The 18829-nt window shown below is 47.7% G+C and overlaps 1 protein-coding gene and 1 long non-coding RNA gene across 4 annotated transcripts in view; one reads left to right on the top strand and one right to left on the bottom strand.

The window, feature by feature from the left end:
* CBX7 (chromobox 7) overlaps positions 1-9423 on the bottom strand; it is a 20198-nt gene extending 10775 nt beyond the window's left edge. For all 3 annotated transcript variants that reach the window (XM_061124524.1, XM_061124525.1, XM_061124526.1), the window contains exons 1-3: positions 9294-9423; positions 6761-6804; positions 11-76 (exon numbers count right to left, since the gene is read on the bottom strand). In XM_061124524.1, coding sequence (XP_060980507.1) covers positions 11-76; positions 6761-6804; positions 9294-9362 — 179 coding nt within the window. In that variant the 5' untranslated portion in view covers positions 9363-9423. The remainder of the gene's footprint in view (positions 1-10; positions 77-6760; positions 6805-9293) is intronic.
* Positions 2342-18829, top strand: LOC133043566 (uncharacterized). Its single transcript, XR_009689723.1, has 3 exons — positions 2342-2559; positions 6447-6649; positions 16570-18829. It is a non-coding gene; the product is annotated as an uncharacterized LOC133043566 (long non-coding RNA).

Genomic DNA, 18829 nt, shown 5'->3' with positions numbered 1-18829 from the left:
AGCCCCTTACTTCTCCTCGTAGGCCATGACCAGGCGGGGGTCCAGGATGTGTTCCTCCGGCTCCCACGTGCTGTACCTAGGGAGACAAACAAGCGGTCAGAGCTGCCCCGCCTCCAACCCTGCCTCCCATTCAGAGGCCACAGCCGCTGTGGGCAGGACTTGCCCCTTCCTGATCCAGCCTGTAATTGTCACCTAATCCCATAAATTGTCCCTGGCCCACCAGACTAGGTTGGGGGCCTTCTGGGGGCTTCAACACCAGAACTCCCCTCATCCTGATCACGTCACCCTAAAAATGACTTCGTCTAGCTCCCGACTAGATCCCCATGTTCACCTCAGGGTCACAAAGAGTCGGACACGACTGAGTGACTGAACTGAAAGAGGGCAGGCCCCATACATCCCTGGATTCCCTTCCCATGAGAGGCAAGAGCATGTGGTAAAGAACAGGGGCTCCGGAGCCAGACTGCCCATGTTCAAACCCCAGCTCTGCCCTGGCTGGCAGTACAACTGTAAACAAGTGTCTCAATGTCTCTGTGCTGATTTCCCAATCCATAAATGCTTTTGAACTATGGTGTTGGAGAGGACTCTTAGGAGTCCCTTGGACTGCAAGGAGATCAAACCAGTCCATCCTAAAGGAAACTGGTCCCGAATATCCACTGGAAGGACTGATGCTGAAGCTGAAACTCCAATACTTTGGCCACCTGATGTGATGAACGGACTCATTTGAAAAGACCCTGATGCTAGGAAAGATTGAAGGCGGGAGGATAAGGGGACGACAGAGGATAAGATGGTTGGATGGCATCACCGACTCCATGGACTTGAGTTTGAGTAAACTCCAGGAGTTGGTGATGGACAGGGAGGCCTGGCATGCTGCAATCCATGGGGTCACAAAGAGTCGGACACAACTGAGCGACTGGACTGACCTGAAAGGTCTCTTGTGCTGACTAAATGCGCTCACATGTTTAAGTGCTCTGTGCTTGTTACTATTGCTGTCCCTAGCCCCCGCGATGCCCCAGCCCCAGTGTGGGCTCTGCCTGGCCCAGCTGCTCCCCTCCTCCTCAGCACACACCTGCATCATCAAGGCCAGCTCTGAAGGTCCCTTGTCACATAGCAGGAAATCTGGTAAATGCTCAGAGACTGTCTGGTGCAGTGATCCTACAGCAGACCCCAGGTCTTTCCACAAGGGACCTTCCACCACTCCCAGGCCAGACAGCATTCCAGACAGCTGAGACAGACCTGGGTAATTCCAGAGCTCAGCCATCCTTCTTCCATCTGCATGATTATTTACTTAGCATCTGCCTTTAACTTAGATTGCTATTTTATTTGAATAATTTTAAAAGCAAACTTTATATAACTTCCAAAAGTGGGGGGAGGATGATTCATTATAAACAGATGCTAGTACATAAAAAAATGTAACTTGAAAACATTTATGTATGTATACAAATATGCACACAAATGTGTATGGGCATGTTAAAAAAAAAAACAAAAAACAAAGCAACAGGCTGTGATTCTGGCCAAGGCTGCCCCCAGGACTGCTGGACAAGAAGGGAGGTGAGTAGGTATTAGGGAAGTATTAGAAGGCAGAGAGAAGCTGGGCCTTGCCATCTTCTAACCAGCCAAGCTAAAACCTTCATCTTCAACTGTCCTGGTTACTGTGAAACCTAACAGTAGTCCCATCTATATCTGAATGATAAGCTGCCCAACAACAGGCCTTTCCTCCTTTCTTTCACTGACACTTCTGCACACTTTGTGTAAGGCCCCGTGAACTCAGCTGTGAAGGTCTACGCCCTGAGTGTGACATGCCCAGCACCGTCCCAGCTCCTATCCTTTGCACTTGTTGTGCTCTCCTCCTGGGGGCCCTCTTCCTCCAGTGACCTCCTCATCCTTTAAGAGTCAGGGTCCTGCAGTTTTCCCTGACATCCTCTCCAAGCACAATGAACCCTCCCCTCAGCTGCTCTCCAGGGCCCTATTGCTGCCGTTGGCACCTGCCATACAAATTGATGAATCAAGCTGGTGTCCTGGCTGGGAGGTTGTGACTTCTCCCCAGCTTGCCCAGCCAGGCCCCAGCCCCCATGTGTTCTGGGAATGGCTGTAGAAGTCACTGCAGAGTTCTGCTCATTCTGAAGAAATGCGAAAGTGAAACTGAGATTTTTAAAAATATATATATAGTTTGGTAAAGACCAAACTGAAAGCAATTAGCAGCTGGCAGAGACGTCAACCCTTCCTCCCCACAAAGGCTGAATTTCCTCAATTGTACCTAGTAAGAAGAGAGGGGGAATTTTGTGTTCCGCTCTGTCCTCTGCCTGCCCTCCACCCCCCATATTCTCTAGCTGTGGAAGTCTCTTCAGTGCTCTAGTCTCCTCTGCCCTGCCCACTTCCCCCCTGCCCTGCCCATTTTTTGGTGATGTAGCTGCTGTGTGGTTCCTGGCAAGTCCCTAACCTTCTCTGTACTTCAATTTCCTCATCTTAAGAATCACCATCACCACCGCCACCACCGTAATGGTTAGATGCCAGAGCAGACAACCGCAGGGATTCATCCATCCCTTGTAACACCTTTATGAGGTAGGTTACAGACGCTACAGAGGAAACTTGGGCAGAGAGGCGAAGCATCTTGCCAAGGTCACTGAACCAGTAAGTAGCCAGTCTGTGGTTGGAACTCAGCTGAATCTTGGCCACCCTCTCCCTTTGGGTCCTCACATGGCGAAGTATCTGGCTACCCACCGGGCTGTGATGTGTTTGGGAGAGGGGCACGGTCTGATTGCCCACGTCTTCAGCGTCTGACCCGGGGCCTGGCACACAGCGGGTACAGAGAAAGGGTGAGACTTGGCAGCAGGAGGCCTGGCCCCGCCGAGGAAAGGCGGGAGGGGGTCGCTGGACGGGCGCTTCACCCTCTCGGACACCTTCGCCCCTCCGAAAGAGGCGGCCATCAGCAGCCCTCTGTAGTGTGGGGAGCCAGAGGCCGTGGCGAGTGTAGGTCACGCTTTGTGAACCACCCGGGTTCAGACAAGACAGGAGTGCGCGGCCGTTGGGACTCGGTCTCCGCGCCGCCGGTTGGGCCGGAACGCAAGAAGGCCGACAGAGGGCTCCCCTCAGCCGCGCCGTGGGTCCCGCCCCCAGCAGCCGGGCAGCCGCGCGGGCACACGCACGCACGCGGGGGCGCGCGCGCCAGATTACCCGGCCGACCAATGAGGGGCAGGGCGGGGGGCGGGGACTGCGCGCGCCGGCTCCGAGGTAAACACGGCCACGTGACCGCCACCCCGCCCCCGAGCCGGGGTAAACAGGCTCACCGCCGCCCCGCCTGGGCCCTGCCGCGTAGGCTCCCGCAGTGCCGGGAGATGGGCGCCCCATAGAGCCAGGCCACCCAGCAGCCCCCCCACTCCGATTTCCAGCCACCCAAATGAGAAGGAGTGTGCCGGGCTACCAGAGAGACTGGCGGAGGCGGCGGTGAGCAGGTGACTCACTTGTTGGGGCCTCCAGTTCTTCATCTGTGAAGCAGAGCTACCAATAGTCCATGTCTTTTAGGGGTGATGTGACAATCAGATGTGTCAAGCCACATACAGCACTTGTGGTACATAATAAAATGTGGTACATAATAAAAGCAAACAAGCAGTAATTAAGTCAATATCAAAAGCTTCCAGAACACAAACACACACTTGCCAAGACCAAACTCAGGACTCTGCTGCTGCTGCTACTCAGCAGGGCCTTGGAGGACAAAGAAGCGCCTCGTCTGTGTCTGGCACTGCTATGAACCCTTTCTTGTCTCAGGCTGCCTTCCATAGGGCTTCGTGAGGCTAGAGTCCCACTTTACAGCTGAGGAAATGGTGGTGCCCAGAGTTCAAATCATGCCACCTTTATGATCTGAGGGAGGGCCTCCTCTGCTGAGGGTTTGTCTCTTCATCTGTCCACTGGGTTGCCATTAGGCAAATTAGTTAAGTGGGCCAATGCCTGATTTTAATAGAGGCTTATTGATATCAGCCTGATTATTGCTGTACCCTGATACACGGATAATATCATTCCTAAAGCTCCATGGAGGCCGTGCTCCCCACAAATGGGGTAGCATTCACAAGTGGGTAAGAACAGAGGGAAAGAAAGTGTTCCCAAAGAGGGGCAGCAGGCTGAGATGAGAGTCGGTATCTGAGGGTCTCCGTGGGGCTGAGAGCATGCAGCTGATTATTAAGCTCCTCCACCCTGTGCCCCCAGCCCCTCCCTGTACCCTTTGCTGTTCTTTCCAGAACAAGCAGGATAGCTCCTCTACCCCATCTGCTGGGGAGGAAGGGCAGTTATTCCTCCAAACAGGCAAAGCACCCTAAAGCTCAACAGGGGCCGGGCAGAGTGAGTGCTGGTTTACATTGTGGTTTCTGTATTAATAGAAAGCTCCCTGCCCAGGATGGGGAGGGTGCTGGGAGCAGGAGAGTCTGACTCCCCCTCCCACCCAGGCTGGCACTGTGATAGCCGAGGCTCCCAGGCCTGCAGGGAGCAGCTAGTCCAACTACTCCACTCCCCGCCCTCTTTCTCAGCCTCTTCTTCAAGCAAGGCCCCCTGAGGAGGGGAGACTAAAGTGGGTGATAAGAGAGGCCCTGGTTCTCCTCCTTCTTTCTGTGACTGAATCTGCTGTCCCCCAAGTGAAGTTGGGTGGCAGTGGCTGGCATAAAGTGGGTACCATGCTGCACTGTGTTGGCATTTATATTACTGTAGTGACCTCTCCTCTCTGGGCCCTGGTTTCCTCATTTGAAACATGAGAGGACTGATCTAAATGAGGGCTAAGGCTACTTTAGATGGGAGTAGAATCCCCCCAGACCCCTCTCCTGGCTGGTGAGAGACCTAGGAGCCCAGCTGTGTAACTTACTATTAATAGCAAACATTTACTAAGTGCCTTGTCTGGGTTAAGCATGCACTAGGTACTTCTGTATCTATCATCTAATCCTCACATCACTGCTGTGTTGGAGGATTCATTCCAATTTGGAGATGAGGAAGCAGAGATTCTGCTCTGCTGGGGGCCTGTCCAAGGGATCCCAGCTGTTTAGCTGTGAACAAGGACCAAAGTGTGAGGAAGTCGGAGATGCCCCAGGTCTTCTGGCCAGACAGACTCCCTGAACTCCCGTGGGGGTGGGTCACAAAAGGTAGTCATGAGGGCCCATCTGGTGGTCTCCAGCATGTTAGGGAACAAGGGGGCCCCAGGGGCATGGGCATAGGCCAGCAGAACTACGCAGGGACCGCTCTTAGAATGCCAGGTCCTTCCTGTGACCGAAGCTCTGATGGGCAGACATACTCATTCAGGATAAATAAAAGTGGGGGAAGGAACTTGAAATAGACAAATACATCTGTTTAGAGAAGGGAGTCTACACAGCAGGAAAAATAGCCAACAATGCCTTGAAGGCCAACAGGCTAGTGTCCACAGTCCAATGCAATGGCTTCTGGTGCAGAAGCTAAAAGAGGAGTGAGTACCCAGGGAGTATGCCCACTCTGAGCACCTTCCTTTTCTAGTTTTCCACCTCCTCTTACTGCCCCTTCACCCAGACTGGAAGCCCACCTCCCCTCTGCCTAGTGGAGGAGGGGATTATCCTTCAGTCTCAGGGTGTTTGGGAAAGGGCAGCAGGGGCAGCAGGAATGGATGAGTGTATTACCTGGTTGGCCAGCCACCAGCCCTAATCAGCAGGATGCCTGCAGTCCACCTGGGACACACCCCAGACCTTTCACCCCACAAAGTGAAGAAGCCTGTGAGAGGAGAGCTGGGCCTGGACTACAGAACCCATTTTGTAGAGAGGGAAGCTGAGGCAGCATGGCTGTTTTCCCCTCCGCTGTGTCTCTCACCACTGTGTGTCCAAGACATTCCCAGGACCCAAACATCAGGTCACCCCCAACAGCAACACAGCAGAAAGCCCCTGGCACAGACACCAGGAGCTCTGGAACCAGGGGGGATTCCAGGAGTCTATCTCTAAGGAAGCCAGGCAGGGAGGTGGGGGGCCCACAGACCAATGGGGAGGCCCCACAACCTGCTCATTCCCTCCCCTCCCCCAACAACTCCTGCTGGGAGGTGACTGGTTGGTGAGAAGGTTCCTGATTAGGCCTCAGCAGGAGAGGAGGGGCAACTGGGAGAGGTCCTAGACCCAAGTTGGCCGCCTCCCAACCGGGAGATGGAGGAGGCATAGAAGAGGGGCTCACTTCAAGCCCCAACTCTGCCTCCCCTTGCTGTGTGACCTAAGGCAAGCTGCTTACCTTCTCTGAACCTGTTTCCTCATCTTTAGAGATGAGGACCACAGCTGTCTCACAAGTCTGTAAGGGAAGAACCTGCTCTGTAGACTGGAGAGTGCTATCCAAAGGTGGCTCTGTCCCCAGCTCTATGGCACTGAAGACTCATGCCCCACTGGCTAAACTTGTCTTGCTCAATACCACAAACTCCCACCTGGCACTGGTACATGCTACAGCTTGAGGGGCCCTCCACCTTGCAGGTGGCCATTTCTGAAGCCAAGACGCTGCGTCTTCACCCGCTGAATGCCAGGAGAGGCCAGAAGCAGGGGAGCAGAGGCTCCAATCAGAAGATGGAGCACAACTATGAAGAGAAGCTGGCGCCCACCTTGACCCTCATATACTCCAGATCCCTCAGCTGGCAGAGGGGAAACTGAGGCCTAGCCAAGAGGACGATTAAATCAAGGTAAGCTGGCCAATTACTAGAGCAGCTGGAGTGAAAAGCAAGGCAGGAGAGGGGGGAAAAGGCGGATGGAAGGATGTACACGTAGGCAGACAAGACACAAAGGAGCCTTACTTTGGGGGCCATCCTTTCCACTTCACCAAGTATTCAACTTTACCCTGGGGAGAGAGAGAAGGAGACACAGTGAGATACACAGATGCCCCTAGGACCACTTGCAGGGCTGAAGGCCCAATCCCCTCTGCAGACAGAAGTCCCCCAAAACATATACACAATATACACATACATATCCCCATATATATATATATATATATATACACACACACACACACACACACACACATATATCCCCATCAACCAGAGATCCTCAAACTCTGGTCGCTCCATGTCCATCCCAGACCGTCCTCCCTGCTAGAGCACAGGAGTGCACTGGGCCTACACACCTCAGGGGAACCTGTGGTAAAAGCTTGGAGCCCACGTCACATGTCAGGGGCACCTGTGGTAAAAGCTTGGAGCCCATGTCACATGTCAGGGGAACCTGTGGTAAAAGCTTGGAGCCCATGTCACGTGTCAGGGGCACCTGTGGTAAAAGCTTGGAGCCCACGTCAGTGTCAGGGGCCCCTGTGGTAGAAGCTTGGAGCCCACATCACGTGTCAGGGGCCCCTGTGGTAGAAGCTTGGAGCCCATGTCACGTGTCAGGGGCACCTGTGGTAGAAGCTTGGAGCCCATGTCACGAGTGGGGAACGTGCATGGCCAAAGATCTAGTGTCCAGTGTGCCAGTGCAAAGACGATGATTCTCTTTCTTTTTTTTAATTAGAAGAGTCTCCAAGTCCTAGAAAACTCCTCGTTGGGGAGTCCCCCAGGCCTCTAGCCCCATCAGCCGCGTCCCTGTGAGACAGGGGGGACAGGCTAGTGACTCCAAGACTCTCAACTTACTCTCAAGTCAAAAGACCCTGGAAGGGCCCCAGAGAAGGCGGACAGTCCCCACCGTGAGAAAGGGTGCTCATCCCTCCCTCCAGGAGTGAGAAAATAAGAGCCAGGTTCCTCCCTTCTGCACAGGTAATAGGGGCCTTTAAAAGTTTCCAGTCCAACCCCATCTGACAGGTGATACCCCTCCACACTAGAACTTTAAGACCAAGATAATGTCATCTCCTCAAAGAGGCCTGCCCTGGCCACCCTCCCTGCCACCTTACAGTTCTCTTTCTGTGTGGTACACAACCCCAGTGGAAAGCATCTGTTTACTTCCTCTTTTGCTGCCTGTCTCCTCTACCAGTATGCTAGCTCCACAAAGGCTGGAGCTCCCTCCCCTGGCACTTAGACTGGTGCCTGGTATATAAGAGGTCCTCAAAATTTTGAATGAATGTGAAAGGAACAGTGCTCCTCACTCTCTGGCACTACTTTCTCAGGCCCCATGTAGAAAGGGGTAATTAATGTATGTGTTTAGGCTACACTGCATGGAAAGCATTGGGTTTTGAGGAACAAATTCAAATTGAGGAAACCCTGAGGGAAGGGAGGAGAAGGGGCAGCCCCGACAGGAAGACAAAACTCAACCCCATTGGAGTTGGGGGAAGAAAAGAAAAGGTCATGGCCTACCTTGAACCCATGACCCTTAGCCCAAGATACCAGGGCTAAGTTTTCTCCCTTGAAAGATGAGTTGGCAATCAGCCAACCTGAGCTCCTGCTCTGCACTCATCTCTAACTTACTGTGTGACCTTGATCAGGTCACTTCCCCAGTCCGGGCCTCAGTTTGTGCCTCCGTCAAATGGGAGGAGGTGAACTACCAGCCCTGCCGCTAGAGCTTCCCAAGGGGCGGCAGGGAGGAGATAAAAGGACAGTGGTTTTAAGTGTTGGGACAGGAAATTTCCCCAAAGCCTTCCACTCCCAACTTCCAGCCTGGGGCCAGACTACTTTGCAAACGTGTGCACCGGAAATGGGCACGGCCAAAGTCCAGGCCCGAGGAGCGGGGACCGAACCCAGCAGAACAGATGCCTCCTTAAATCGCCGGGTGTATGTTTTGGAGGCGAAGGCAAAGGGGGAGGAGCTTTGAGGATGCCGAAGCGCCGTAGGCGGCTTCACTGAGCCGCCGGGCGGGGCTGGGAGTCGGGGAGGGGAAGACTGAGGGGGTGTGCACTGGAAGAGGGGGAGAGACGCGGAGGTGGGGGTGTGGAGGGGATCGGCAAAGGTCGAAGTCCAGCAGTTAAACTTAAGAGACGGGAGGAGGCTTTTCCAAAGCTCCTCCAACTTCAAAGGACTTGGCACCAAGAGTACAGAGTCCTGAGTTCGAGACCCAGCTCCGATGCGAATACACGAGGCAAGCCGTTTCTTCAACTTGGGCCTCAGTCTCCCCATATTTAATGAGAGGAGGATGAGAAAGGATAGCGTTCGGGGTTCCTCCAGTCCGATCCTAATCTCCGGCTTTGGCTGGCTTAGCTGCCCCCAACATCCTGGGGCGACAACTTTTAATTCTACTCTCCCTACAAGGTGGCGGGGGAAACTGAGGCACGGGCTGGGGATACGGGCCCGGCAGCGCGGGGCTGCCTGGGTCCCCCCGCCCCCACTTTCTCCCTCGCCTCCAGGGTAGAGGGGACAGTACTGGGGACAGAAGGGGACCCCACAGGGGTCCTGGGAGCCGCCCCCCGGGCAGCCTCACCTTCCGCACGCGCTTCTTCCGGATGCTCTCTACGGCGAACACCTGCTCGCCGATGGCTGACAGCTCCATGCGGGGCGGCGGGCGAGCGGGCCCGGGGCCGGGCCGGGCCGGGGGCGGAGCTGCGGGGCCGCGGCTGCGGCGCGCGATGCTCGGGCCGGCGGGGTCCCCGTCACCCTCGCCCGGGCGCGCACGCGCACGCGCACGCGCGCACACCCCCTCGCGCTCCCTCACGCCGCCGACGTTCCATTTTTGAACCTGCGCAACGTTTTCCTCGGCGCGAGCGAGCCGGCAGGCGAGCGCGCCGGGCGGGGGCGGGGACGGGGCGGGGCGGAGCGGGGGCTCGGCTCTCGTCTAGTCGGCCACGCCCCTCCATGGCTCCGCCCCCTCTGGAGGTCCGCCCCCGGGCCTCGCGCTTGGCGTCTCTCTCCAAAGCCAGCGGCCCGCGGGACTTATTTGGCGCGGGTTCCGCTAGGAGAGAGTGTTGGACGAAATACTAATAATACCCAGGAGTGTTTTCTAAAGTCCTCCCGGTGACTCTGAGGGTCTGAAAACGGCCTAGCCAGGGTTGGGCATATGAGGACCCGGGGGAGAGCGGTGAGGCCATTTGCCTCACCTCTCACAAAGAATAGACGCGGTCGCTCCGCGGACCCTCGGGCGTCAGGAGGGCGGGGACCGCCAAGGTTTCTCAACCTGTCAGGGCGTCTCAGTACCACGGCCTCTCTGGATCCGGGCTCGGGAGCTGCGTGGTTTGCCAGTTCTGAGCAGGCGCCTCTGCGTCCATGCTTAATGTCCATCTGTCCGTCCGGGAGGTTGTGCTGAGACGCCCGGTCCCCACGCGGCCGCTGCCTCAAGGCCCCCCGCCAGGCAATACTTGGCGGCAGGTCTGGCCGCGGCGAATCTAAGGTGCGCAGCGGGACGGATTTTGACGCCACGCAGCCCCAAGTCCCCAGTCACGGTCACTTGACACTCTGCACGTAGTAGGTGTTCGACTCTGTGGAATGAATGGATCTTGAGGTCTCAGACAAATCCATTCATTATCCCCATCCACTCCAACACCTTTCTGTCTGCCCTACGGCGCCAGCTTTCGTCCTCACTAGGAACCCGAGTCATCCGTGCCCCTTGGGCTCCCAACCGCCTGCCTGCATTGGCCCCCCAAGTCCTGCTTCTCTGACCCCCTGCCCTCCACACCCCTTGTCCTTCCTCTGGACTGCAGCAACCGCCTTCTCACTTCTCAACGTCCTCCAAGCCCGAGTCCACAGTGCCAGAGTGCGCTTTCTAGAATGCAGATCTGACTGGATCACCCTAGTGCTTTAAAACCTTCCCTAGCTCCCTGTGTCCCTCAGAATAAAGTCCAGGCGTCCGGGGTAGGAAAAGAGAAAAGAAAAAGAAATGATTTGCACGGACTTTTTATGAGGAGCAACGGGAGAGGCGAGGATCCCGAAGGCAGTAAAATGATAATCCAAAGCACTGAAAGAAAAATAACCGTCATCCTAGAAACTGAGTGAAATTTTATTTCAAGATTTATGTACCCAGTGAAAATGTCTTTCCAGAACAAGGAGAAATAATAACATTTACAAATACAAAAACTAAGACTTTGCCAGTAGCAGACCCTCCCTAAAGGAAATTCCAACGGAAGAACTTCAGGCTGGAGGAAGATGATCACAGACAGAGGTCTGATGCAACAGAGAATAAAGAACAATGAAGAACATTGATAATACAATAACAATGTTTTCTGGATAAAAATAGAACTAAAATACACAACAATGGCATAGAACTTGGGTGAATGGATTAAAGTGTTCCAAGATCTTTCTATTCCTCAGGAGGAAAACTAAAATAGATACCAAATATATTTAAACTCTGATGAGTTAAGACTGTAAGTTGTCATTAACAGGGTAAACAGAAAGAATGGAAATGCAGTATATAGTATTTAGCTAAATTATTAGAGGGGGAAAACAGAATGAGAAAGTCAATCAATCCTAAAACAAGCAAGAATGAAAAGAAAAATACAAAATAGGTGGGACAAATAAATAACAGTTATAAATTCAAATGTACTATAAAACAATCCAAGTGGACTAAATGTTGTAGTTAAAATATGAAGATTACCAGGCAGGATAAAAATCCAACTACCTGTAATTTACAAAAGACATCCACAAGAAACATTTCCAAAACATAAGGACACTGAAAGGGTGAAAGGAAATGCATGGTAAAAAAAAAAATTCTTATAATACAAAGGCTAAGGAAAAGAAGACTGGTGCAGTTATTTTAGTATCAGAAAAAAATCACTAGAGATAAAGAAGGTCACTTCATAATGAAAATGGTCTAACTGACCAGAAAGAAAGAACAATTTCAAATTCATATGTAAATACCATAGTCTTAAAATATAAAAAAAACGAAGATGAGAACTATACAGAGAAATAGACAAACCCACAATTACAATGGGAGATTTAAAAACACATCCTTCTGTAATCAACAGAACAAGCAGAAATATATTTAATGAAGATAATATTAAGAAACTTGACTAGGGGACTTTTTCAGAACAGTGTAGCTACAACTGCAGAATACTCTCCTTTCAAGACATAGGAAATATTCACAAAAGCAGCAAAGTGAAGGGCAGAAAGTAATCAGCAAAAGCAAAAGTTATTTCTATGAAAACACTAGTTGTATTGAATTTTCCCATGGACAGAGGAGCTTCGTGGGCTACAGTCCATAGGGTTGCAAAGAGTAGGACACAGCTGAAACAGCAAGCAGGCATACCTCAATTTGAAAACCCTGGGGAAAATGCTACCACTCATTAGCAACAAACACTGCAAAGCAAAAGAAAAAAAATCAGTTAACATAATTCACCATTAGTTAAGGAAGAAAGACATATTGTTATCACAAAAGATACAGGGAACGTTCAAGATCTGTTTATGTTTTAAAACCTGTAGCAAATTAGGAATACAAGGGAATGACTTTATCCTGGTAAAAGTATCTACAAAAATCCTACAGCAAATATCCTAATTATTCTAATTAATAGTGAAATGTTGAAATTAGTAAAAAGGCAAGGATGATTGCAATCCTCATTTCCATTAAACATGGCACAGAATAGTCTAGACCTGTGTTATCCAACATGGTAGCCACTAGCCCCCTATGACTACTGAGATCTTGAAATGTGACTGGTCTGAATTGATGTGTAAGAGTAAAACTAAATACATGTTGAATTTTAAATAGTACCAAAAAAAACCCACACCATAAAATGTCTCATTAATAATTGTATATTGATTACATATTGAATATTTTAATACATTGGGTTACATTAACTGTTTTACAAAAATTCATTTCATCTGCTTTTTAACATTTTTAGCATGGCTGTTAATTTTAATTTTAAAATATACCTGAGGTCTGCATTTATCACTTACATTAGATTTCTTCTGAACAGTGTTGACTAGACAGTAAGATAATAAAATGAAACTAAGGGAAAAGGATTAGAAATAAACAAAACTGTCACTATTTTCTGGTTTTGTGTAGAAAATAAAAGTTTCTCCAAAATATTAGAATTGAAAAGTTAGCAAAATTGTTGGATTAAAAAAGTCAGTATACAAAAATCTGTTGTGTTTTGTATTCCTCTATGCAGCAGTAAATAATTAGAAAATATCACTTTTAGTATAACAAAAATAAGTAAAGGACCTAAGAATAAATCTACTGATTTATACATCTAGGTCCTTATGGAATAAAATCATAAAATTTCATTGTGAGATATTAAAGACTATCTAAAAATGGAGAGTTAAACCATGCTTATGGATTGAAAGACCTAGTGCTGGAACCATGATGATTCTCCCCAAATCGGTCTAAGTCAAGAGTCAAGGCAAGCCTAATCAAACTCACTGCAGGAATTTTTTGGGAACTGGATAAACTGAATGTAAAATTTTTATGGAAGTGCAAAGGGCTAGGACAAGTCAAGGTGCCCCTGAAGGAGCTGAAGAGAGAGAGGCTGGTAGTGATGAGATCACCCCTAGCAGATACCAAGACATTATAAAGCTAAAGCAAATAAGACAGTGAACCATTGACACAAGAACAGATAAATAGGACAGTGAAACCAAAAAGAAAGCCCAGAGGACTATAACCACAGACAGATCAATCTATCTGGAAAGAAGGAGCAAGAGGCTGAAACTGCTGGTCAGTGGGTATGAACTTTTCAGTAAAGGGTAACTGGGATTATCAATTCTCCATATTGGGGGGGGTGAAAGTAGACCTCTCCCTTTCCCCAAATTAACTCCAAGCCTCAATGTGAAAGGCAAAACTCTGAAATCTTTAGAAAATAATATTTTAAAATATATTTATTAATATGAGATCAAAACTAATTTCTTACATGAGAAACAGTGTAAGTCACATCAGAAACAGTTGATAACTTCAGTTACATTCAAATTATGAACGTTCTTTTTCAAAACACTGTATGTAGAGAGTGAAAAGAGAAGACAGCATTTAAAACACCATAAATGGACAAAGGAAAATATGTAAGGAATTCCTGTGAACCTGTAGGAGGATAGACAACAAATTAGAACAGAAATCCAGGAGCGGGGAAGGTGGGCAAAGGCTGGAACAGGCACTTGTAAAGAGGAAACACAAGTGATCAGTCAAATGAAAAGGCATTCACCCTCACAACTGATGCAAATACAAAGCCACAATGAGATATAGCTTCACTCCGACTTGCTAAGCAAGGATTGTAAAGGCTGATAACGGCAAGTCCCGACAAGAACTCTCAGATACTTTATGGTGAGAAGAGTAGTGGACTCAACCACTTCGGAAATCAGTTTAGCGCGACTGAGGAAGTGGAAACCTGCACATCTCCTGGGAGCCAGCAGTTTGTCTCCCAGGGACACATGTGAGGACGATTTGTGCACATGCGCAACAGAAAACCCATTTAAAAATGTTCACGGTAAGGACATTTGCAAAAACTTGAACCTGGAAACCGCCCCAACATCCACTAGGCTGAGCAAGTCTGGAATAGTCACACACTGGCTTATTACCCAGCATTGAAATTGAGTAAACTACATACAGTGATACACATCAGGGTGAATGAGTCTTTCAAAATAATGTTAAGCAAAAGAAGTAAGAATATGAACTATACAGTGCCACTCACATAGAGTTCAAAACCAGGCAAAGCTAAATACTACTTTGTACATGGATGCAGGTGTGGATGGTAAAAACTAATGAGGGAACAAGAAAATTATGATTGCAGAGAGTGGAATAGTGGTTTTCTTTTTTGGAGAGATGTGAAAGTGGATGCACGGGAACATACGGTCCTGGTGATATCCCCTTTTCTGATTTGAAAGCTGTTTATGTGGATGTCAGCTTTATTATTATTCTTGGAATGTCCATAAGTTTTATATACTCTTGTTGTAAGCATGATGTGTCACAATCCAAAGATTAAATTTAAAAGAAATCTTTCTTGCATGAGACAAGTGCTCAGGGCTGGTGCACTGGGAAGACCCAGAGGGATGGGATAGGGAGGGAGGTGGGAGGGGGGATCGGGATGGGGAACACATGTAAATCCATGGCTGATTCATGTTAATGTATGGCAAAAACCAGTACAATATTGTAAAGTAATTAGCCTCCAACTAATAAAAATAAATGAAAAAAAAAAAGAATGCTAAAAAAAAAATAATAAAAATAAAGTGACTGTGCATACATAAAATAAATAAATAAATAAATAAATCTTTCTGAAACTATAGTTAGGGACCAGACTCTACAGGGCGTTTTTAGACTGTGTTAAGGATTTTTGTCTTTATCTTAAAAAGTACTAGATTGTTGAGGAAAAATTGCAGCTGAAAGAGCAATACAAAGAATAATAGAAAAACTGACTCAAAATAATTCAGGGTATAAGATAAGTTTGGGATGAAACCTCTTCAGAGATATTTTAGGAGATCCCACATGTGAAAAGCAGAAACAAGCTGCTTTGAGAAGGTAGCAATCAGAAAATAAGAAAGAATTCTTGAACATAAAAAATTGCTGAAATTTAAAAAATGAACAGAAGAGTTAGCGGATTATAGAATATAGAACCAAAAAAAAAAAAAGAATATGAAAGAAAAGACAAAAGCTAAAAGGAATCTATGGGGTCTGACATCTGTATCAGGAGTTCCAGAAAGAGAAGGCAGGGAAAGCAAAGGGGAGGAAATGACCAAATAGAAAAGAATTTCCCAGACGTGAGTAGAGACACGGCCATCACGTTGAAAGGATTTATCAAGTGATGAGCAGGGTAGACACACAGTAACAAATGTCTGAACATCAGGATAAAAAGAACATTAATTTAAAAGCTTTCTGTTTAAAAAAGATTGCAAAGAAAAGAATACAAATTAGTCTGGCATTACCAGTAACAGAGGCCGGAAGACAGCAGAGAAAGGTCTTTGAATTCTAAAGGAAAATTACTTTGAATCTAAAAGTATATACCTTCTGGGCCAGTTTAAAATGTTCTATTCAACAGAAATTATGACTTACAGGGCTGTAAACAAATAAGAGGCTACTCTTCTCATCTAACCAGATAAGGAAGCATTGCTTGCTTATTCAGTAGATCAGAGACATCAAGGACAGCATCTCTGTGAATCCACGGGCTTTAGCTTATATTTGTTGCCATATGGTAAGATGACTGACAAGATGACTGCTTCAGCTCCAGACAACACACCCATGTTCCTTTTGAGAAGGAGGGTAGGGGGTGGTGCCATGTGCCTATGTTCCCTTTTATCCTGATTTTAGCAGGAAAACAAAGCTTACCCAGAGAAACTGCTTATGGTTCAGTTGCCAGAAATGTGTTGCAGAGCTTCTCCCAGTTGCCAGAGATTCTGAGAAAACGGGTATTCAGCCAAATGACATTGCTGCCTCATACACAGAAAAGGGGCAAGAAATAAGTAAGGGAATGGGTACCGGGTAGGGAACTAACAGTTTAGCCTCACTAGCCAAACTCAAATGTGAGGGCTAAATAAGACAATTTTCAGACATGCAAGAACTCTGAAAATGTAATTCCTGAGCATCTGTCATTAGGAAATTATTTGAGCATCTACTTCATCAAGAATGGCAAGGTATTACTCAGAGTAAGTAAGGCTAGCTATTAGACCAACACACACGCGCACGCACACACACAGAGTCTCAGTAGTTAAATACACCAATGATTCATTTCTTGACCACCTTGGAGCCAGTGACAGTTACTGAGGCCAGGGAGGGGCTAGAGGAGGCTAGGGGCTGGGAGAGTCTGCTCTACATATTCATTTAGGACCCAGACTTCTTCCATCTGTGTTCTCCACAGGGACATCAAGCCGGATGACAAGGGAAGAGAGTAAATAAGACACATTATCTTCACAGAAGTCTAATAAGCCTCCGAAGCACATTCCATTGGCAAGAACTAACTATACATGTGACCCAGTGCAGATGGAAAGAAGTGGGTCATCACCAGGTGCCAAGGAAGCAGAGCTGGTGGGCTTTGGTGAGTAGCTGCAGTCTCTGTACAGGGTGGATACTGAGAGGAAGCTGTAGGAGATAAAGCAAAGAGATTTATCTAGGAGTCCAGTGGAGACCTTCCTTGGACAGCAAAGAGACCAAACCAGTCAGTCCTAAAGGAAATCAACCCTGAATATTCATTGGAAGGACTGACACTGAAGCTCCAATACTTTGGCCACCTGATATGAAGAACCAACTCATTGGAAAATCCCCTGATGCTGTGAAAGATTGGGAGCAGGAGGAGAAGGAGGTGACAGAGGATGAGACAGTTGGATGGCATCACCGACTCCATGGACATGAGTTTGAGCGAACTCCAGGAGATAGTGAAGCCTAGGAAGCCTGGCATGCTGCAGTTCATAGAGTCACAAAGAGTGGGACATGACTGAGCAACTGAACAACAACCAGTGGAAAGAAATTTCAGGAAAATACCTGTTGCAGCAAGCTTAGAAAGCAATTTTCATGTCTCGTGGGTAGAAACCTAGGAGTGGAATCATTGGAGTGTAAATGACAACTTTCTAAGAACCTGTCAAATTGTTTTCTACAATGGCTGGACTATTTTACATTCCCATCAACACTCAGAGATCCATTGCTCCATGTCCTTGCCAACACTTGATATCATCAATCTTTTCCATTTTAGCTATTTATTGCAGGTATACTGATAGAGCATTTGCATTTCTCTAATGACTGTTGATATTGGGCATCTTTTCATATGTTTATTTGCATAGCTCAGTTGGTAAAGAATCTTCCTGTAATGCAGGAGACTCCGGTTTGATTCCTGGGTTGGGAAGAACCTCTGGAGAAGGGAAAGGCTACCCACTCCAGTATTCTAGGGCTTCCCTTGTGGTTAAGCTGGTAAAGAATCAGCCTGGAATGTGGGAGACCTGGGTTTGATCCCTGGGTTGGGAAGATCCCCTGGAGAAGGGAAAGGCTACCCACTCCAGTATTCCGGCCTGGAGAATTTCATGGCCTCTATATAGTCCATGGGTTTGCAGAGAGTCGGACACGACTGAGCAACTTTCACTTTCACATCCTCTTTAGTAAAATGTGTCTTCAAATATTTTGCCCATTTGGCAAATCAGGTTCTTTGTCTTATTTTCAGTTTATAAGATTCCTTTTAATATCCCAAGTCCTTCATGAGATATATATTTTGCAAATATTTCCTCCCAGACAGGCTTGTCTTTTCATTTTCTTAATGGTGTCTTTCAAAGAACAAAAGCTTTTACCTTTAGATATGTGATTCATTACTATTTGTATGTGATATGACATAAGGATCAGGTTCATTTTTTCCACATGGTTATCCATCTTGTCAATTTCTACCAAAAAAGACTGATAGAATTTTTATTAAGATTATTTTGAATCTGTAGTTTGATTTGGAAATGACTGACATTTATATACATGTAATTTTATTTATTTATTTTTGGCCGTACTTGGTCTTCGTTGCTGCACGGGCTTTTCTCTAATTGCGATGAGTCGGGGCTACACTCTACTTGTGGCTGGGGGGCTTCTCATTGAGGTAGCTTCTCTTGTTGCAGAGCACGGGCTTTAGGGCGAGTGGGCTTCGGTAGCTGTGGCACATGGGTTCAGTAGTTGCAGCTCCTGGGCTCTGGAGCACAGACTCAATAGTTGTGGTACACAAGCTTGGTTGCTCCACGGCGTGTGGAATCTTCCTGGATCAGGGATCGAGCCCGTGTCTCCTGCCTTGGTAGGCAGATTCTTTACCATTGAGCCAGCAGGAAAGCCCCTGACTGACATCTTATTATTGAATTTTCCAATCCATTAAAATGTTATGACTCTCCATTCAATAGCATTGAACATTTAGTTTTCATTTGATTTTTTTCAAAAATGTCAAAATTGTCAGCAATGTTCTGTAATTTCAAGGGTGTAGTTGCTACATATCTTTGTCAGAGTTATCCTTAAGTGTTTCATGCTGTTTTAAAAGTGGTGTTTTAAAATTTTAGTTTCCAATTGTTCATGACTGTTATATACAACTAAATTTGATATTTTGTATTGACCTGTATCATACAACATTGCTAAGCTCATTTATTAGTTCTATTAGCTTTTTTTGTAAA

This window comes from Dama dama, chromosome 22, assembly GCF_033118175.1.
Source record: "Dama dama isolate Ldn47 chromosome 22, ASM3311817v1, whole genome shotgun sequence".
NCBI lineage: Eukaryota > Metazoa > Chordata > Mammalia > Artiodactyla > Cervidae > Dama > Dama dama.
This window is presented reverse-complemented; position numbering and strand designations above follow the sequence as displayed.